Source organism: Lycorma delicatula, chromosome 5 (assembly GCF_047948215.1).
Source record: "Lycorma delicatula isolate Av1 chromosome 5, ASM4794821v1, whole genome shotgun sequence".
Taxonomy (NCBI): Eukaryota; Metazoa; Arthropoda; class Insecta; order Hemiptera; family Fulgoridae; genus Lycorma; species Lycorma delicatula.
The window spans coordinates 126,695,104-126,718,832 of NC_134459.1; the positions used below are offsets into that span (position 1 = coordinate 126,695,104).

At 27.5% G+C, this 23,729-nt stretch overlaps 1 protein-coding gene across 1 annotated transcript in view; it reads left to right on the top strand.

The window, feature by feature from the left end:
- The window catches only part of LOC142324526 (follicle-stimulating hormone receptor-like), a 55,988-nt gene that overhangs the window by 22,821 nt on the left and 9,438 nt on the right, over positions 1-23,729 (top strand). The window contains exons 10-16 of the mRNA XM_075365358.1: positions 449-566; positions 3,688-3,780; positions 9,255-9,522; positions 11,367-11,523; positions 15,227-15,522; positions 18,372-18,597; positions 20,154-20,534. Of these exons, the coding sequence (XP_075221473.1) occupies positions 449-566; positions 3,688-3,780; positions 9,255-9,522; positions 11,367-11,523; positions 15,227-15,522; positions 18,372-18,597; positions 20,154-20,534 (1,539 nt within the window). The remainder of the gene's footprint in view (positions 1-448; positions 567-3,687; positions 3,781-9,254; positions 9,523-11,366; positions 11,524-15,226; positions 15,523-18,371; positions 18,598-20,153; positions 20,535-23,729) is intronic.

Here is a 23,729-nt window from a genome sequence, read left to right on the forward strand (position 1 = left end):
AATGACTAGCATATCATTTCTGTTTTAACTAGATGTTATAACTATATGTCCTAAAACATAATTTACTTAAATTGATTTAAAGAAAAATAACATGATTATGGTACATAAGCTAAACCATTTAAACATACATTTTTTTTTCAATTTACTGAATTAAACACATTACTTTCTTTTTTCACAGCTTATGAGGAGGTTAACAGAATCAAATTAATCTAAATGACTTTAGATTAAAAATAAATATTCTTTTATCACTTAGACAATTTAAAAGATAGATAATTCATGTTAAGTCAATACATTTGTAGAACAAGTCAATTAAATATAATGTTATATGTTTAAAAAATGTATAGAAAACAATCAGAAAAAGAAAAATGATTAAATTTATAAAATTTAATCACTTTGTTGATCTTTCTCAATCTTTATGCTTATTTTCAATTTTAACATTTTTCCATAGTGATCTATCTGAAACATCAATTACAAATTTACCTGTGCTTGGTCTTGAATCATTAGAAACATTAATTCTTATGGGAACCAACACATTGAAGATAATACCATCAATTCATGACTTAAAGGTAAGATTTTTTAAGTTACAAAAAATTGCTTTATATGTATTTAAAATAAAATAGTCATACTTTCATTGCATTAACCATGTTCTGCTGTAAGCCTCTAAAACAATGATTAACTTAAGACACCATCTACTACATCTGGTAATAACAAAAAAGTAAAAGCCCCAAGATCTTAAGAATATGTCGTTATCATTTACCTTAATATTATGCATTTCTATCAGAAAGTATTTTGATACATTAGAAAAAATTACTTTTATAAATTTATAACTATTCAATATTTTCCTAGCAATTAATGTAAATAACAAAAGAAAATAAACAAATTTATTTGATTTCCACAAAATTATTTAAAAAATCACAACAGCTGTTTTAGTACATCGGTAACTGCATATTTTCCACATGTGTTACAAACAGAATTATTTGTTTAATTTCTTTTTTTATGATAATTTTCATCAAGCAATAATCAATAATTTTCAATAGATCAATAATTGGTGGCTTCATCCACCAATTATTAATCTAAATGTGTTAATGAAATTTAAATCTCAGTGTGCATATTGAAATTTTTACAGTTTTAAGTATTTTTTGTTACTAAATCATTTAAATATCCATTTTACAAATTTCTAGATCTTTTTAATTTAGTTCATTAAAATAAGAGATTCCCAATCCATTCTGTATGCTTTTTTATCTATGTTCAATCCTTACTTTTTCTACCAGATACACTCTATCAAAATATGCTTTGTTTCTATTTTGTAGAGAAAGTTTGTCTGCTGATTCTACTGCAACTTTTTCCAGATAAAGTAAATGAAAAATTTTTTTAATGAAAAATGATATCATTAACATAAGCAATTTGAAGATTTTCTTCACTTTTTATCAGCTAAGTAATTGAATGTTGTAGCATATTGGCAGAGTCTGATGTTATTCAAAATATATCCAACAAAACATAAAAAAATAATAATTATTATTATTATTATTAAAACTTAAGTAAGATTAGTTTAAATAAAAATAATATATTTTGCTAAAATCTTGAAAACATTAGATAATGCTTAGTAGTAGTTTGTCACTTCCCTGCATATTTTTATCAATATACAGGTAATCTTTCTTTTATAATCTTGCAACCAGGTTTTTTCAAATACTCAGTGCCATTTTTTTATAAGCCCATCCTATTTTAAGTAGATATAAAACTATAAAATGTAAGATAAAAGTTTAGAAAATAAGTAAAGGAAAAAACAATTAAATAAAGTGTTTAGGATTTAAAAAATACCACCCTGAAAAGTAAAAAATAACATTGTTTCAATTTCTTAAATTCAGAAGTTAATATCATTTTAAGGATTAGTAACTAATCAGTATTTATTAACTCAAGCTTCAAAAAGTAAAGAAGAATTGAAACAGGATTATTCTGTTTTGTCAGTTTTATTATTTTTTTAAGAAACTTAATTTTTTGTAACAACTTCTACCTGGTGACTTAAAGGTGAATCAGAAATTGAACATAAAGGTAATCATCGTAAACTTACAACCATCTAATTTCTTATTACTGGGGCAGGAAAGATATATTCTTCTGTGGAGTAAAAAATGTAAAACTACTTTTTTCTTTGCTTAACAAAGATTCTTAAATCTTTCAGAAGAATATTAATGTATCACAGCCATAACCAATACCAAACCAAATGTTAATGCTTCATTATGATGTTTTTCCATGAAATTTGGCCCTACTTATGTCATTCACATTTAAATAATGAATTTTTCAATGAACCTCCACTAACCTATTTATTCTATTTTTGTACTATATTTTGTAATTATATAAATTTATTTTAAATTTAAAATTTCAAAAATTCAAACACGAAATGAAGGAATTATCATTAATTACGGAACTTTAAAAAATTATCTACAGATTATATATTTCTATACTGCTGTCATATATTTAACAGCTTTCTTCTATACCCTAAAACTCTTTCTAAATTTTTTTTTAGATTAAACATATTTGTTGCCAGAAGATCTTTTCAGAATTATGATGCAGTTCTTCTCTGAATGATTTTGTAGGTAGCGTGTTGGTTAACAGTTCACTTTAAAGCAGTTAGGAGACCTATTTTGTATTTGGTCAAATACATTTTATATACGTTTTATTTGTTTAAATGCGTTTTATTGTTTAGCATGTTGTTTTTATCAACTTATCAAAAGAAATTCTATAATATAAAAAACAAAATTATTATGCAATAAAATTTAAAATAAATGTAACTTAAAATATAATAGAATATAGTGATATAAGAACACATCTATTAGTAGGTACTTTGAAATTCATTAATTCTGTAAGATATTTCTGTTTCAGAGATGACAATTAAAAACCACTTAATGTTGATAATATAATAAATGCTATGATTTTTTTAGTAGTTATAATAATTTAAAAATGCATAATATAATTTTTTTTAATGTCAAGCCAAACCAAAGTTAGTAACTTATTTCAAAATGTTTTTAGTCCAATACAATTTTCAACTATCTTCTAAACTTGTATTTGCCTAATTAAAAAAGCTACCAGTAGTAACATTATTTGACATCAGAGTAAGAATGACAACACTAACTACTAAAGGGTTGCCAAGACAAAGAAAATATTTCAAAGTAAGTTATAAAAATGTCATTAAAAGTAACTGCAATGTAATGCTAATTAAATGTGAAAGATTTTTCTGGAAGAAAAAGCGTACATTTCACTTTAAGAAAAGGAAAATATTACTTTTAAGAAAAGTTTGTTAAACAGTATGACAAAACATAATAATAGTTTAAAATTATTAAATATTAAACAATTATTTTCAAAATCTACTCTGTTAAGCAGCCCAGTCTCTGAAGCAGAGAAATTAAGATGTTGCTGTAAAGCTCCAATACATCCTATAGAAGAAAAATTTCTATTATTTTGAATATGAATCATACAATATTCATATTTTGTCATTTTTCTTATTATTTTGTCACAAATGTTTCTTAGAAGTAATATTTTTCTGTTGATCATTGAAAACTTATAAAAAAATATTAACATTCAATAACTATACAAAAATTTTAGTTATATTACCAAAGTCAATACAAATAAATTAAAAAAAGCAATAAAAAATAATAGTAATAAAAAAAAATTCTGTTTTATCTTTTGTTGCAGAGCTTACGAGTGGCCAAATTAACGTATTCATTTCACTGTTGTGCATTTCAATATCCAGCACGTCATGATCCTGTTCGCCACGAATTACATGTGGTAATTTCTATTTTTAATTATCTAAAGCATACTTCCATCTGTAATTTCTTATAACTATATTTACTTATAAGGAATGCATTTATTTATTTATTTATAATACTAGATTACCATTGTATTGTACAGAGTCATTCACGGGAACAGGATGTTTTTAAAATAATCATAAAAATTGAATATTTACTTTAAAAAAGTTTTAAAGTCCCCGACGAACTGCTAGGTGGTTTTTTCTTCAATATTGAACCGCTTGTTCGAAGGTTGTTTACCCATCGTAATATTGTGTTACGAGAAGGGACACTTGCATTACGATGGATATTAAACTGACGGCGGAAATCTCGCTGAACAGCAGTTACGGATTCGTCATTTCGCACAAAACTGTCATACGCGTACAGGCGTTGGTCTAGCGTCCACGGCTCCATCTCAACGACCAAAATGTAAATGCTATGAACAAAGGAAACGTCAGACACCAGCCACGTGCCCCTCCCACCACGAACGCCCGAGTACAACCCACTTCAAAACATCCGGTTCCCGTGAATGACTCTGTAGTATTAAATTAATTATAAAATATATTACAATAAAATATTAAATAAAATTTAAGATTACATTTTCAACTCTACTTTATAATTAGCAAGTCCCAGAAAGCTTACTGTTTATATCAGCCTAATGGCAGATGAAAAATTTTGGTAGTTTAAATAATAGATTACTAATTACTTCCATCTTTTCTGATTGAAACCAAAACAGAATGACAGATATTGATAGGCTTACCATACTTCTTTGGGTCCAACCCAGGACATATTTTTTAAATTACTTAAAAGTCTTAACAGTTTACTGAAACATTAAACTTTATTTATTCAGTTGTATTTTTCACTGGGCGTGATTTTTTACAGAAATAATTTGTTTGTTTTAATTACATCATAAAATTCACAACAAGAAAGTTCTGAATTAATTTTAACATTTAGCAGATATTTAACAGTAGATACTGAAAGTCTACCCCTTTCTGCAGACCAAATATTTCCCATAATTGAAAAAACTCTCAATTGGAGCAGATGTCCCAGGCAAAGACATTGCAAACTCAACCATTTTAGAAATATTGCAACATGAAATATCAGTTGAACACCATAAAAATTGATTTTCACTTCTCTTCAATAGTATCTGGTACTTTTTCAGAACTTGAACAACCTACCCTTTGGTTTTGAGTTACCTGGTTCAACAATATACGTTCATCAAATACTTTCATCAATCTTTATAGAATATTTATAATTTCATTAACAAGTTGTGCACTCTTTTCTAAATCAGACGAGGCAATTTCAGTTCATAAATTTATCCACTGAAACTAACTAACTTTATCAAAACTGGTTCTCCACAACTCTAGTACTGGTTATTAGAATTATAAAAATTGTCTACACTTGAGAAGAATTTTTGTTCCTGAACATCATTATTTTCATTTAGAGGGAATAGCAATTCTTTTACAGAAGATGGTATTAATTTGTGGATTTTTCTTTCCTGAAGTTGACAAATTAATTCAGAATTAATAACACATGTAAATTTCTTGTCTGAAATGCTTCTGTTGCTGTGATAGAGTTAGCTTCCAATTTCAGAAATACATTATTGAAGCATTTTGTTTCAACTGTTAAATGTCTGTAGAGTACCATATAAAAATTTCAAAAACAGTTCACTTTCTAGATTTTCAAAAAATCAAATAATAATTTTGGGCATTTGTCACAAGATACGAGTATTTTTGATTTTAAGCCATCAAAAATTGAAAGAATTCTTTCTATTGCAGGTAGCAAACTAAGAAACCTTGTGCTGCTATGCAATAATACTTTTTTGTAATCTGTTTCTACAAATTCACAGAACTCTAAGTTTCGTTACTCTTACTGTACATATGCGAAAATATTTATACATTTTTATAACAATAACTTTTATGTACAGGGGGTAGAGAACCACATGCTCTTTGTACTGAATTATGTACAATGTGGGCTGAACAACCAATTCCTAAAGTAGATCTATCTAAATCACTTCAAACTTTTCTGAACACATTTTCATTCCCCTTTTTCTTCAGACCACCAAAATTATTGTTAATGTTATCAGCATTATAACAAACCAACACTTCTTCAAGTTTCTATTTTTTCATACACTGCAAAAGATACTAAGACAAAATTTGAACAGTTTCACCTGATACTTCATTGAAATTTAAAAGTTTAACTTGAATTACCTCCTCCAGACTGAAATATCTTACAACAATCAGAATAGGTTTTACTTCACTACTGTTTAAACTATCCATCATTACTGTTTCATAATTATTATTTTTCAAAAAACACAACACATTATCAAATATAAATGGTGAAATAACATTAACAATAATTGCCTTGATTTTGGTTCTAGCAGATGAAAATTTTGGGTCATATTGTTTTAACCAGTTTAGATGTGCAGTCTGATGTTTTGAAACTGAGTTCATGTCTAATATTGTGGTATGAAAATGTAGCTTCTTAGCAGCACACTCCAAATCACTGTTATTGTTATTCCCATCTTTGGCTTAAGCAGTAACATTAATAGCCCTCCTATGTTTAGCTGTTTTCACAGGGTCTTCAATATCACCCTTTCCTTTATGTGCAACAGAAGATTCTCCAGTACGTAATGTGCAATAAGCATGTTCATTGTTACTGTCATTACACAATTTCAAAAATTTGTATTCCTGTTGCAGATTAACATTAAACACAAATTCTCTTTTGCTCATTGCAAAATGATGAGTCAAAAAACAAATAGAGATAAAATAATCAAAACATGTAGACGAATTACTTCACACACAAAAACAACATAAACACAAATGTATTGTTCATGGCACATGGAAGAAAAATTTAGTAGAAAAGAAGGTGAGTCTTTTTCCTATTGCCTCTTCACTGGGCCAAGCACAGTGTTCCAGATCACCATGCCAAGCCCATCAAAATACAGATGATTTTTAACCCTGCAATTGTTACTTTCCTTCTGTTCACTGTTGGGTCATTATTACTCTCAACTAAAGCAACTCTTACTAGCTGCACGTTTTGTCTCAACAACTTAGCCATAGAGATTCTGAAGTAGACAGTGGAAAATTAAAAATTAATGAACATTACATCTCCTTGTCATTGCATATAATAAGGCATGTTAGTACATTGCGCCTTATTCATGTGGGGAATGTAAACAACATTATACAAATAAAGAAATGATTTGTGGGAAAACACAGCTCACTTTAAAAATTAGGTACTTTTTATCACTATTACATTAAACAGTAATGAATTTGGCTAATTAAATAATTTAAAAACTTATTTAAATAAAAATAGAAAAAATGGAATAAAGAAAATAGAATAATAAAATGTAAATTATCGTATGAGTCATTTAATAAGAGAGAGGCAAAGTAGTTTGATACTTTCAAGGAAGTTGGAATCCATTATATTTTAAACCCTGATTTATAATTGACATAATACATATAACAATTCAGCAAAAGCCATTCCTCTTAAGAAATGCACTTAAAACCATTTGAAATTCACTTTTGAATTACATTTTTGTACAATAAAAGTTCTGTGCTCGAGTATTTTTACAAGTAGGTCGAACAAATTCAAAATTTAATTACTGATAAACAACGTAAAGGAAAATTAGTTGAAGTTTGAACTCCAGCTCTAAATCTTGCAGTGATGAAACTATTTGAGATAGGTAAGTTATTGTTTAAAAAACAACTGAAAATATTAATGTAAGCATTGGTACAATTCTATATATCATTCATAACAAATTGAAGTATTTCAATAAAACATACCAGGATGGTTTCCAACACAGTTTAATAAAATTATAAAGAAACCGTACTTTGCATGTGTAAGAACTCAAATAATGTTATTTAATTTAGAGCTGAGTCTTTAGAATGAATTGTGATTGAGACCTGGATTAATAATTATGAGGCAAAATTGAAGCAGCAAAGCATACAATGGAAGAATCCCAATTCAGGAAAAAATATAACACCCAATCACCAGACATTAAAGTGATATTAACAATTTTTTGGGATGCTAAAAGTTCAATTTCTGTATTTTTTTAATACAGAAGATAAGATTCCATTAACAATTAGTAGGTAATAAAGTTGAAAATAAAGTGAAGCGTATTATACTGCAAAAAAGAGTGGTTTATAGAAGTGCTCTTCCTTCAGGATAGTGCTCATCTATACAGTGCACAATCAGTGCTAGAAACTATTAAAAAATTAAGCTAAAAGGTTCCATTTTACCTTGTAAAATAGATCTTGTCAAGTCTGACTTCTTTTTGTTATAATAATCTATTTACTTACTGAATGATTCTTTCATATTTATAATAATCATAATACAAAATTTGTTAAAAATCAAAGTAATCAATCCTACTATATTAATGAGTAAAGCATTACTTTACTTATTAATATAGTAAAGCTGCTTACTGTAGCCTACAATCTCACCCGTAATACTAAACTGTACTTAAAATGTTAAATTTAACATTTAAAAGTGAATCTTTAGTGTTGGCCTTGTGACAAAAATTTGCTACCAATAATAATTTCAACATATCTCTTGGATAGCAACAGATGTCTGTGTTTAAAACTTTTTACTTTGTCATAAATATAATTGATTGATCCAAACAGCAGTGCACTTACAAACCAATGAAAAGTTAAAAAAGTTTTTTTAAAAATTAAAGTAAACATTTAAGTAAATTAAAGTAATTGCTTAATAGAAAACATTGAATTAGGTAATTACCATTAAGAATTATGCATGACACAGTTACACGTAACAGCATCTAATTTGCAGTCTTCATGGAAATTCTCCATAAAATTAAACATACCTGACCAACGAGGATTAGTCAAAACTGCAGGCAAATAACAAAAATAACTTCAAAAATAAACTTAATATGTTGTGTCTTTTCTCCCTATTAATATATAAGTACTTATATAATTATTAAATACATTGTGCTATTTAAGATTGTAATAAAACATTTTCTTATATGAAAGAAATACACAAATTAGCATTATATTTAAGTGTATAGTGTAATCCTAGCCATTATAAAATTAATGGGTTATAGGTTCCAGTAACACCTGTAAAAAATAACAGCACATTCCACTCATAGGAAATGCTTTAACAAATAAATCTACAATATCTCAACTGATTCTATAAACTATTTGATATACCACTTTTACAGTCGAATATTTTATTATGCAACTCAAAGATAAGCTGATATTTAGTTATTTTACTACTTTTTAATTGTGTATTATATTTTACTAAATTGGTGAGATTTTAAGGAGGTTATTTATTATAAATAAATTCCAAAATATTTCATTTTGGAATTTTCTGGAACCCAGATAAAAAAAAGACATTTTTTATAGTAATTTCATCTTTGTACTGTTAACTCATTACTAATAACTGTGTAACAATGCAGTATATAATAAAATATATTTAATTTTTGGTTATTGATTTTTTAATCAATATTTTTCTCTTTTCCAGGAATACTTAGCTAGAGTGAAAGAATTATGCAGAGATACTACCAAAACAACTTTAAGTAACACCAAACATGTGCCTAACAATGGTATTATTAGTAGATCAAAAAGAAATAGTGGGGGTTATTTTGGACCAATCATTATTACTAATACAGCAAGTATTATTTCTTCATCAAATAATATAGATATGCACAATTATATAAACAAGCCATTAATTTTAAACCCAAATACACCAATGAATGGATTTAATTCTCTACCATTGTTTAATAAATCAGGTAATTACAGTTATAATTAAAATATCTGTATTGCTTTTCAATAAGAATGAACATTTCTAGGTACTACTTAAAGCTTATAAATATAACATTCTCTTAAGGTGCTTACAAATCTTTTTTTTTTCAAAACAGAAAACATTAAGATAAACAAAAAATAATTGATTAAAAATTATGATAATTATAATAAAAGGAAAGACTGATTCAAGGATGTAGTTTGACCATGTATAAAAGAAACTGTGTAGAAATTTTAAGAAAAATTTAAAAGTAAGAACAATTATCTAAGGAGGAAAAATAAAAATGTAAAATTCTCTGATAGCATGGTTGTTTTAAATAAACCAACCTTTGGCAGGAATCAAAGATGAGTTAAAAGAAATGCTGAATGGCAAGGATTTATTGGTAGGAGAGAAATTTCTTCTAAAAATAGATAAAACTAAAACAAAAAATAATGATATATGACGAAGAGGGGGATAATAAGAAATTGTGTATTAAAGTAGGGAAACTGAATGTACAAGAAGCAGATTTGTTATTTAGACTGTAAAATTACAAATGATGAACAAAGTAATGTAGAAATAGACACAAATAAGGAATACTTTTATTTGAAAAAGATGTGTGCAAGTATCAAATACAGATCTAAGAATCGAAAGAAGCTTGAAAATATTTATGTAAAAATTATGTTTTACTGCAAGAAAGTATGAGTAATAGAAAAACAGAGAGAAAGCAAATAGAAACCCTTGAAATGAAGTTTTACTGAAGCATGTTGAAAATGACACAGGTTAATAAAATGTTTAATTAAAAGATCTTAGACAAATAGGATAGAAAGAAAATCCTGGCAGAAGCTTCCAAAGAAACAAGGTAGGACTATTGCAACAATCAATTAATAATTTGTCACATAAAATTATTTATTTAAAAAAATCATTATTTCCAAATATAAATGGTAGCTTTCATTGGTAACTAATATATGTAAATGAAAATATTTGATTAAAAACATAACTAGTTTAATTAAGATATTAATTAAAATTTTCATAGGCTAGAAAGTCCATCTCATCACCATCCGTAACTTCAGTTGAGTCAGGTAATTTGAAAGAATAAATGAGTAAAACTTCAACAATAATATAAATTTGGTTCTGTTTTTTCTAAAGATAATCAGTTTATCTAAAATTAAACACTGTTTAATGTCCACATTCAACTATTTTGTGAAAGAAGTTACCAGATATATTTGCTGAAACCACTACAATATTTCAATGGTTCATCTGTTATTTAAAATTTAATCTTATTATAGAATTATTATTTAACTAGTCTATCTAGTAACTACTAGAAATAAAAACTAATAGAAGCAAATTAAATTACTCTAGAGCTCAACTCTACACTCATTCTGGGATTATTCAGTCTGGGATTTTTCCCCATAAAGAATTTTCATATACATTTTCTTTTTAATTAAAGCTATGACAGAACCACTGAATCCATTATTCAGAATGTATGATGTAATGTTATTACTATTTGGTCCATAGAAATAAAATTTTCTTTTCATTCAAGAATTATACTGAAGCCACATCAATTCTTGCTGTTTAAGAAATATATTTTGTAGAAATATATCAGAATTAGTGCTATTCAACAGCAATTGAATAGTTACAAAATAGGTGTTGAGAAATAAATTAAGTACATTAATGAAGAGCAGTAGTGACTGTTAAAATTAAGTACGCATGGAACAAATTTAAGCCAAAATTAGCTATAATAGACATAGAAGTTTTGTTTTGTGTACATTATTTTTCTGTTTATTTAACGATAAGATTTTTACTCAAACAATAAATTTTTAATAATATTATTATAAATGTATTTTTGTTTTGTAGCAGTTATGCCAGGCTGGAGTGATATAGAAATAGATTCATCTTTTGATGGGTCATCTAACAATGAGTTATGGGAAGAACCTGGGGTATTTCACGATACTGTACCCCCAGTGAAAGGAAACTCAAGATATAATGCAGTTTGTGGCAATTTAACAATTAGGTTAGTAATAGTATCTTGAAACATTAGGAACATAAATGAAAATATTTGATTAAAAACAAATATCTTGAAACAAATCAAGTTGTATAAATTAACTGTAAACAATACCCATTGTCACACAATACACTACATTATTTTATACATTTAACTGCTACATCAGTATGTAAAAAATTGAGCCATATTTAAAAAAATCGTATTACTGCTTCTCCCAACATCTTCATGAATAAATAACTGTAAATGATTAATGTATTGCAAATGCATTTATTTATATTGTATGAATCATACTGCATTAAGTTTTAAGAAATTAACAAATACTTTTCCATTAAAGATGCAGAAACTATCTGAAATACAGTAACCCAATATAAAATAAAATTGATTATTTTAAAATGGTTATACAAACATAACTACTAATTAATCGTTTTGTATAACATTATTCATTATTTTGTTTTATTTTAAGAGCATTATACTTACACTCTATCCTTAGGAGTCTCCAGACAATATACATTAATGACATAATTCTATCTTATAGCTGCTGTATGTTCAGTGTTTCTCTGAGCATATTTTAGTAAGATTTAAATAGTGATGAAAAAGATTATTATAAAAATTGTAAATAGAATTTTAATTTAACAGTTAATAAACTTCAAAGCATTTCAGTATAGTCTATGCTACCTCCTTAGTAGTTTAATAAACATATATATTTTTGAGAAACTGAAACATTATAAACATGGTTGACTGAGTTAATACTTTACTTAAAGGGAGATTTGTGCATGAATCAATAGCAGATATAAGGGAAAGTATACCTCTTACAACTCATTAGAATGGAAGCTGAAGCCCCATAACATTATATATTTTATGAAGTTTTCCCATCTAAAGATTTGCAGTAATGTTCATAAATTTTTCAGAGATTTTTCTGATAGATTAATGAATAGCTTAATATGTTTGTTTGATATAGCTGTTTTGTTTTAAAGGAAAGATAAAACATCGCATCTAGAAACTGAAGGTTAGTATTATGACCTATCATTATGACAGTTCTTTCAACAACAGCAGCACAAAAATAGTGTGCAAATTAATTCAACATGAATTTTTTTCTGGGTTGTGGATTCACTATACTCTCTGTATGTTCTCAAAGGGATGTAGATAAGCACACAATAAGCCTTATCTGTGAAATACTGGGTTTTTGTTTTCATTCCCTTCTGTAATAATAATGTGAAGTAATGTTTTCTGTATACCAAGTAATTGATGATTACTAAATACTGTTTTGTGAAAATGTACTTATTGTTTTATTACCAAATTATGTTTTTTTTTATTTTTCTTACTAACTCAAAACAATTTCTTGTAATTCAAAGCAATGGATATAATTCCAACAAAATACTTGAAAATCATTTATCTTTTGATGAATATCAGAATGACACTGTAGCAATTACCTTTTCAATTTGGTCTTGGCTACAATACTGAGAATATTATTTTAAATAAACTGGTTTTCATCTCAAAGAAAGGGTATAGAAAAACAAAACAATGACAAGATTACTAACAATTTAATAAGAAATACTCAAGTTAAATTATCTGCTATATAATAATCTGCTGGGATCTTAAATCAAGAGTTTGCAGTCACTAGAACAAATGTATGTGTAACTGCTGTTTAATGCATTCTTCTCCAGCTGAACAGCTAAAGCTCACTAGCCAATAACAGTTCTTAACACTAGCTTAATGCAATAAAAGGTAATTATCTGCTATATAATAATCTGCTGGGATCTTAAATCAAGAGTTTGCAGTCACTAGAACAAATGTATGTGTAACTGCTGTTTAATGCATTCTTCTCTAGCTGAACAGCTAAAGCTCACTAGCCAATAACAGTTCTTAACACTAGCTTAATGCAATAAAAGGTCATGCTGGCAGAAGTACATGCAAACTGGATCAAAGAAGAATGGGAAAATGTTAAGTTTCCAGTGACCCAATTTCTTATGTCTGGAATAAAGAGGTACATACAGTGGAAAGCCAAATAAAGAAATGTCACAAGTTCATATCCAACTATCAGTTTAACAATCCCCTCAAAACAAAAGTTATTTCAGATGTTGTTTTACATTTATTGTGGCTTTTTCTGTTTAGCCTCCGTGATCACTATAAGGAATTACTTCAAAGAATGATATGTAAGAATGTAAATGAAGTGTAGTCTTGTACCATTTCAGGTTGACCATTCCTGAGATGTATAGTTAATTGAAACCCAACCACCAAAGAACACATCAAAAAACTGATGCAGACTCTAATATTAAATTTCAACTTCAAAACTGTTTCCAGAAGGAAATAGAGTATTTTAACAAATTATTCAAGCAGCCAAAAAAAAACATAAAACACTTTTATAGTAATAAAACAGTAACATTCTCACCTTGATATTAATCCATTCAGTAACCTTTGGGAAATTGTTAAAAAAAAAGAATAGACAAATCTATGATACCAAATGTACCATGGAATGGAAACTTTTAACTGAATCACATATACTGACCTCTGAATCAGTAATACACACATGATTTTATGACAAAGAAATCAAAAAATTTTCAATAAGTATTGTTGAATATAGATAAATCATAAATATAAAGCTAATTAAGTATAAAGAATGTATAGATTATTTGTGTCCAATCTTTTAATAAGCTGCCACACTTAAATTTGAGTGTTGAATCTTAAGAGTGCCACTTTCATGGCCAAGTTCTTTCCACCCTCTACCTTCCTTTATATTTAAGCTTATAGCTTCACTTACTTGATATTTTCTTAACAGACTTATTTTTTTAAATATTACCCTAAATATCACTAGGCAATAACAAAAATGAAGAAAAATTAAACGAAAAACTTTTTTGTTCAAAATAACTTTTATTCAGATGGTTACGGATACACAGGTAACATATTTCATAATAGATATTTCTTTAATTTAATTAGGTAATATACAAATTCATGATACTAATGTAATATTAATAAGAAAAAAATACATAGATATGATGATTTAACAATAATGAGTCAAAACATTTAATTTTACGTTGAATTATTGACAGTTGAATATTAACATTACTACTGTATTAAGAAAAGTAATTATAAATTATAAAAAATTAATTCAAACATGCACAATTATTACAGACATAAATTACAATAAAACTAATAAAGACAATTGTTCAGAAATAAAAACATCCTACAAAAAATTAATTTTTCTACGAAATTGTTTTTAAGAAGACAGAAAAGAAATATCTCTAATGAGGTTTTTGAATTTGCAAGGTCTTTACGATTTCATCTACATTTGGGTTGAATTTTGAAAAAGCCAACAATAAGTTTTTTAAATGAGAATCAGTTAGCTTTGATCAGAATTTATTTTTTACCATATCCATAATTGTGGATAACTGTTCACAAACATATGTGGAGCCAAACCCACAACAAAATTTCAGAACACACTTGTTCAAATTTGGGAAATCAGTAGTTGAGAGAAACTTACAAAACTCGATTTTTTCTACCTGGGATTGAAATTATTTCCTTAAATTTATTTTTAAGAACATACGTAGCTGAAATGCCTATCAATTAAAACTAGGCCTAATTTCCTTCTAAACTCAAAATCTAGGAGAATTAAAATTCAGTTTTTTTAAAAAAGCTCAATTGAAATTAAGATTTCAATTAAAAGATTAAATAAAAAATGTAAGTGTTTTATATTTTGTTTTACTTGTTTATATAGAAGAGTACCTGTAGACTGTTATCCCAAACCTGATGCTCTAAATCCATGTGAAGACATAATGGGTTATAACTGGTTGAGAATAAGTGTCTGGTTTGTAATATGTACAGCATTATTTGGAAACACAGCAGTCTTGGTTGTCCTTCTGGCAAATCGATCTGATACAAATGTTCCAAGATTTTTAATGATGAATCTTGCTTTTTCTGATTTTCTTATGGCTGTTTATCTACTTCTTCTTGCATCATCTGACCTGCAGTCTACTGGAGTTTATTTTAACTATGCTTATGATTGGCAGAGAGGTAGAATGTTTTCTTTTTATTATAGTAACTTCATTTTGTTATACCAATTGTTTCTAAATTGGTATAACAGTAGTATATAGACAGTTTTAGCTTACACAAATATATCATATGCACTTTATAGTAAATAATTTTATTTTTTTGCCCATTTTATTAACAGGAAAACATATTTTCGCAAAAATTCTACTTATATTGACTTATTATTTACTTATAAATGAGCTTCATCAAACATGGATAAAGAATTAATTAAACTCTTAATTTAGTCTTATACACTTTTGAATGAGAGTAATTTAATAAAGTATTTACAAAATAGATTATATCTACATTTTAAATAAAATTTTCAAATAAATTATGTATTTTAAAATAAAAAAGGCTAATAATAAGCTAAGCGTTTTATTAAAATTAAAATTGAAGTTAACACTCAACAAGTAAATGCAACAATTAAGCATTTTCAAATGCTAAGTTATGATTAATAAAATACTGTTTGACAAATCCATTTGTTAAACCGACTGTTTGCAGAATTAAGTCTTTTGAATGAATATTAGATCACTTGTATAAAAAATTTGATGAACGGATTATTACAAAGTCTTTTGAACAAGGATTTCTACTTAATAATTTCTATTTTGATGATAAATTAAATCATTAAATTAAAAACAGAAATGTATCTTAAAAAAATATATTAGAAGCTGATATTTCATGTACCATATTATTTCATAAGTATAAAAAATATTCATGTAATTTTTATTATTATATTATTTTCAGTAACATAAAATTTTTTAATTATACTGTATTACATGATTTATTCTACTTTGGAATTCATGTATTTGTTTTGGAATAATTTTATTACATGTAACAAACTGTTATTATAAAATGCATATTTTGTTTATATATGAAGAAAGATTACTAAATGGTTTTTGAAATAAATTCAAAAATTTGTAAATTTTCAAAAACTGTATACAAGTAATTATTTAAAATTATAACTTAATGGCTCTTCAACTGTCAAACAATCAAAATCAGTAAATTCTAAACACTACATATTTTTTTCGTGTTCTCTTTTTTGAGAGAAATTTTTGTGTCCAATTCTATATGAGGTATATGTGAGAGATCTTAATGGGCTTTCTGAGCGAGTAGTTTAAACTGACTCAAAACTTTTTTACTCATTCAAATATCGTCTAAATCAATACTTAATTTTTGTCAAAATTATTTATAACATGGATAAAAATGTTTATTTAATTATTATTGTTATTTTTATTTTTTAAGTAATTAAATATACCAATTCCATTCTACTGATGATGATTGTTCAACATCAAAATAACCACTGAATTTTAGATTTTAAGTAATTTTTCATAAAGAGTTTTTGAACATTTCCTAGTTTCTGAATTTATTTTGTTTATGTTTAATGATTTTGTACAAATTACAATTTATTAATCATTGATTTAACTAAATAACCAATAAAAAAATTCAGTAATAATTTACTCGGCAAAAAGTTTTTATATAATTTAATCACAACTGCAGTGAAATGAATTATACCTCTCTCTGTAAGCTCCTCCCTATGTAATAATGTAAACAGAACCAGTACTGATCCCTTGTTTCATTAAACAATTCACTTTAACGTGTAATAATTAATTTTTTATTCCTAATGATTTGTTGCAATCTGTTCAACTAGTGAACAACAAGCAATCCCCTCCATGGCCAATTGAGATGAGGATGATATTTTTAACATGTAAATGAGACATAGTCTTGTATAAATCAGACCAACCATTCATGAAATGTACAGTTAATTGAACCCCAACCACCAACATATACTGGTATCCACTGTCTAGTAATCAAATCTGTATAAAAGTATTCTTTACAAGGATTTGAACCTTAGAACCTTCAATGACATATAATAAATGGATTGAGAACTGTTGCTACAAAATCAGCTAATGATTTCACTCCTACATTTTGAATCTAATCTTCTAACCTATAACATGATTATTTAAAAATTTGGTGTAAAAATAACACACAGCTATTAGCAGTTATGAAAAAATAGTAATATCAAAGACACTCACACAGAATACTACAAATTTTACATCAGTAAATCAGAATAACTAGGTATTTAATAGATAATACAAAAATCATTTAGTTGCAGTCTGAGACTGAAACCCCAGAAACAAATTATGTTACTTAAAACATTTTAAGTAACCTTTAGATTCCCTGTACAATAAATTGAATGTTAAGAATGAATAGATTGGACATTAACAATTAAGAGTACTGCCTGAATAACATCTTCTGTGAATGGACAAGAGCAGCTGTTAAACTTTAATTAGACTAAAGCTGTACAATTATTGTATTCAGAAAAACTAACCGTTCAAACTGTTTTACAGAATAGTTTTCTGTATAATTTTTCAATACATAACTCCTGTGCAATAATACTAAACTACTGACCTTGTATTTTCTAAGTCTTTTAACTTTCATTGAACAGTATGAAGATGTAATAAAATTTTTAAATTATTGAAGTGAAAATTATTCAGTTTTTTCTTAAAGGGATATATTCCTATAAAGGCCTTTTGCAGAAAACTGAAAGCACTTTCTTTAATGAAGTTTCCAGTAGCACTGTCATTAATGGAATTCATCTTTAAAAAAATTAGAGAACCCCCTTAAATATGCAATCAAATAACATAACATTATTTGATAACATATTTAATTATATTGTTTTTATTGTATTTTTTTAATCTTTTTACTGCATTGAGTAGTATCAATAAAATATTAAACATAAATGTCTAGGAATAATTTTTTTAATATAATATATGTAATATCTAGGAAAAAACATTTGTTGCTTATTAGTTATACAGATTGTTTCATTTTTGTAGGTTACGGGTGTAAACTTGCTGGTGTGCTAACTGTATTCTCTAGTCAGTTATCTGTTTATACATTATCGTTAATAACAGTAGAGCGTTGGTTTACTATTAGTCATGCTTTATATGCAAATAAAATTGATTTATGTGTTGCTAGTTATGCTATGATATTTGGATGGTTATATTCTGTTGTTATGGCACTTTTACCTTTGTTTGGAATAAGCAACTATTCTACTACAAGGTATGTACTTCTGTTTCTCTGGTTGTGTATTAGATGGTTTTCTTTAGCAATATAGTAAATAACATACTTATTAATTCTTTGAAAGATCACACCAACCTTTTTTAAACTGTACATTAATGATTTTTTTTATCTCAGCATTAGTTAAATCCTAAGATGTACATTCAATTTTTATTTGTTTTCAATTTTTTAAATATGTTCATTTACAAAATATTTTGTTGATGAAATAGAATTTGATTCAAGTAGTAAATACTTATACTTCACACTGACTGACTTTTGTGCTCTACTGTCACATTCTGTAACAAAATGTTCAACAGCTTTCTTAATAAACAAAACTGTTTCTTTTACATGACTTCTAAACGTTTCAGGTTTTTTGACGAACTATGAATCTTAGTTATTTTAATATTTTACATTTCAAACATTTACTAGGTGACTTGTTATTCAATCATACTCTCAGAACATCATAAAATGACCCTAGAACTCCATAACAGGCTTTAGTAATTCCTTAGATACTGTTACAGTCTATGAATTTATCAAGTCTAGAATTTATCAAACCATGAATTGAAGCAATGTTTATTTTTAATCTGATATTTCACATTTTTTATGTGAAGTAATGTTCAGAAGAGGTGCAAACATTTTCACACTTACCCTTATCAATATTTTCATGATCATGTTTGTAAAGCAAGACCATTGAGAAAAAAAGGAATAATTGGATTCTTCATCAATGGATTAATGCTTAAGATTTCTGATATATTGTTTCAAACTGCATAAACTTTTAAAAAATACTACCCTCCTCACATATTCACCCATCAACTATTTCGTTTAAAACCAAAATTTCTCACACAGTATACTCTGAAATAGTTTTAAAATATTAAAATCAGTTGCCACTTTCAGTTATCTTGGCTGTAAAGTATTCTACATGAAAACAAATAAAATGAATAATAAACTTAATAAGCGTCAGCTCTAGAACAGTACATAAGGCAAATTAAAGTTGACATCAACTTAAATTCTATTGAGTTATGGCAATACCTTCTCTAATGTAGGAAAACCACAAAAAGGAGCAGAGCGTGATATCATTCTCAGAAATTCACTTTCTGCAAGCTACAAAAAATTTCCACTATACTAAACTTTTTAAGAAATAGAGTATCTTGGGATTTTCTCAGTCAGTGACAAAGTCATTAGGTATTGAAACATTTCATTTGAATATTTACGGAAGATGAGTTATTTACTTCCATAAGCTTACAGATATAAAACAACTCAAAAAAGAAGTACAGGAAGACTAATAGAGGTATGCATCTGAACAGGCCTTTTTGGCATACTCATGGAAAATTCTATCTTTCACGAATAGGTCAAAAAGATATCTTTACTATTGCACAAACAGCAAATATATCATAATTATTTTCCTCTTTTTTTCAATAGAAAGGAGGAAATAATTATGCAGATTATTTTATTGCAGTTCATAATATTTTTAAATGTTAAGTGAAATAATCTTATGTAAATACTAGTAATTGTTCATTGTGTTAACAATTTAATTGCAAAGTTTTGTTGTTCTGTTTCAGTATTTGTCTGCCAATGGATATACAGACTTTACCATCAACAATATATGTTTTAACACTTCTTTCAGTAACTGGAATAGCCTTTATTTTGATATGTGTCTGTTATATACAAATATATCAATCTCTTGGAAAAGAAACCAGACATTCTTCTGGTGAATCATCAGTAGCTAGAAAAATGATGCTTTTAGTTGGAACAAATTTTGCTTGTTATGCACCAACAGCATTTTTCTCATTGACTGCATTTGCTGGTTATCCATTAATTGATGTTACAAGGTCTAAAATTTTACTTGTTTTTTTCTATCCTATTAATTCATGTGCTAATCCATACTTATATGCTATAATGACATCACAGTATAGAAAGCAACTAATTCAACTTCTAGCCAGGTAAGTGCTGTACACCAAATATAATAGAATAAAAAATACAATACCGTATAAGTCAGTTTGATCATTTTCACAGTAGCAATGAAAACAGTTTTTGTAATTTTTTTCTTTTATTTTTTCAAGTCTTCATTTACTCTTCCAGCATTACTTAAGCTTTTGATAACATCAGAAAAATATGATTTGTTGAAAAGTTAAAAATATGCATTTCATCAGTTACTTCATTTTTTATAATTCAAATCTCTTTCCAGCAAGTCATTATTTTAATGTCTGAGAACAGGAGAACATCACATGATACAATAAAACAGGGTGATTTGATACACTGGAGGTAAGTGATACAAATTGCGTACTTTTGGTCTTTGAGAATTTTGCCCAAACTGTTTGAAAAACTTAATTTGATAGGGTGTTTTTGATCAGCTAGAATCACTTGGTTGGTTTGTAACTTTCCCCCATCTTTGCTGTCAAATTTGTAACATTAGTTTTTGAGGTTATATGTAATTTTTTAACTCCTGTAAACTTTGTTTAAAAACAGTTTCTGCACTGTTATCAACTTCATTTTTTGTGAAAAGGTAAGTCGAACAATTAATATTAATGACTTAAAATTACATTTTTTGTAATTCAATTTGTTCATAAATATAGTTTTTTTTTTTTTTTTTTATTTGAGCCATACCCAGAGTAACTTGATACACATATCAACTCACCCCCAGCATGCTAACATTCTTAGTAAATAGAATACTATTTATATTTTCACATCAAACACCATGCCCAAATTTCATAGAAGGCTTCCAGGAACAAGACTAAGGAAACTTATAAACAATCATGACTTAGAAAAAGCTGTTAGTGATGTCCAATCAGGAAAGCTAAATTACCGAGATATGTCTGAAAAATATAGAATCAATAAAGTGAAAATATTTTGAAAATGTAAGAATATTCACAGGAAAAATGTGGAGGTAAATTACTTCAACTGATGTGAAGGAAGCAATTCTAACAGGTTAACCTACAGACAGGGTTTTTTTATAATAAAAAAGGCTTACGCAGTATGATAAAGGTAATTAAATAATTTTTTTATTAATGAATAAAAAATCTATTTAATTTTTTCAGAAAAAACAGTCTTGCTTACTGAGTGGGGATTTCCACTGACTACATGGATCTTCGACTTGTCATTAAAGAATCTTGGATAAAGCGGAATGAAATGTAAAAATGTTAAAAACCTGCCAGTTGAAAATTTGATTGTCATTTTAAAAAAAGACAAAGAGCAACTGGGTACAAGAACGTCACAAAACATAAAAAATGGCCGTGCAGCTCTATCAATGGACATGGTAAATAGTTACTTTGAAAACTTGGAGATTTCTCATAGTGGAGTGCTCCCATATAGTATTGCAAACTGCAATGAACAAATCTGACAGATAATCCATGTAGCAAAAAAGTTATTTGCCAAAGAGGACAAAAACATCCAGACAAAGTAATGACTTGGCCAAATCTGCTACGTCTATCATGTTTTCTTGCAGTGGAAATGGTCAATTGCTGCCCACATATGATATCTATAAAGTAGAAAACTTGTACAACTCTTGGCGATGATTGCAATGAAAACTGCAATGGACCTGCAATGGTTGCATGAAAACTGGGTGGTTCGACTAAAAAACATTTTGAAGACTGTTTCTTTACCATTGGCCTTCCTTACCATCAAAAACAAACAGAACTAAGACTTTTAATTGGTAATAATCTGGAAGCCACTTTTCAGAAGCTGTTTATAACAGCTTACATTGAAAACATTTCTTTTACAGTGTTACCAAAGCATTCTACCAGCCTAGCTCAGCCACTTGAGGTGGCTGTTTCTCACCTATCAAATATAAAAATGTAAGTGATGGTCTCTCTTACAAGAATGGAGGAATTAAGGAAACCAAGGAACATTGACCAAAATTAATTTTCCTCCCATGGTAAAAACACTTCTTGAGGGAATCTGTGATAAAGCTGAAAATAACATTAAAAGCAACTTTACAAAAACTGGGATTGTTTCAGTTGATCGCCAGCAAAATTTTGAATCAGCTTCCCAACAAATCCTGGCCATGTTCAGGAAAGTATGGATAACAGCATGTTGAACTTATTGAGAGAGCTGAGATATGGAAAGAAAAAGCCAAGGTCAAAAACTACTACAAAAGACAAGCTTTAAATCGAGCCAGTGAAAAGTGTACAAAATGGTGATCAGAGTGAGTTGGATTCAGCGTTATCTGATGAGAGTTCGTCATTTGATGAGAGTGACCGAACCATCAATGATGACAAACAAGATATGGATGCAGACAATAACTCTTGAGAAGAAAACCTAGAGGATGAATTAAGAGGCAAACAAGAATCTGCAGTTTATTATGAGTATATAATATTAAAAGAATTTTAGTCATCAAGTGAAAAGATTTAATTACAATAAAACAATAAGTTCTATGTAACAAAAGTGTCATCCATCCCTCAAAATTCCAGTGGTACTTCTAGGGTTGTAAAAGTGAATTTTTTAAAACCCTAGATGAATCATAAGAATATTTTCATGTGGCTGGACGTTGAGATGGTTTATGGTGTATCGTCATGAAATCCTCCAGTTCTCGCCTATCCTAGAAAACATTTGCTATGGATGATTGAAGTTACCAAAAATTTTTTTTTGAACTGTATTAAAAAACAAAGTGCCTATGTGCCCTAGAATAAGAGAAGTTTTTTTTTATTTCAAACTGCACTTTAACAATTGATTTAACATTTGAGTTTAGGTTGCTTAAAAGCAGTTTATCCTTAGTACTTTTACTTGTGGGTAGTCATTCATAAATATTCCAGTACATCTTTGTACCATTATCTTTTCAATAACATTTTTAAAAACACTAACTACAAATCAGTTCACCCCACCAACTTTTTAGAATGGTATACAATAAAAACTTTATAGTATATCTGTTCACCCCCTCCCTTTGTAGGGTGACTTGATATAGAGTGTTTATTTTTTTAAATAGTAAACAAATGAAAAAATAAGAAAAAAAGAACTGCATGATTTGATAAAACAGTCATAAAAAGTATTATTTTTAAAAAAAATTTAATAAAAAATATTTTAAGTGATATTGAAATATACTGAACCATACTTATATTTTAAATTTTAAAACTGTATCAGATCACCATGTTTTATAGTACTAAATATGTAGAATATTGAAGTGTAAAAGCAATTCATAGCAT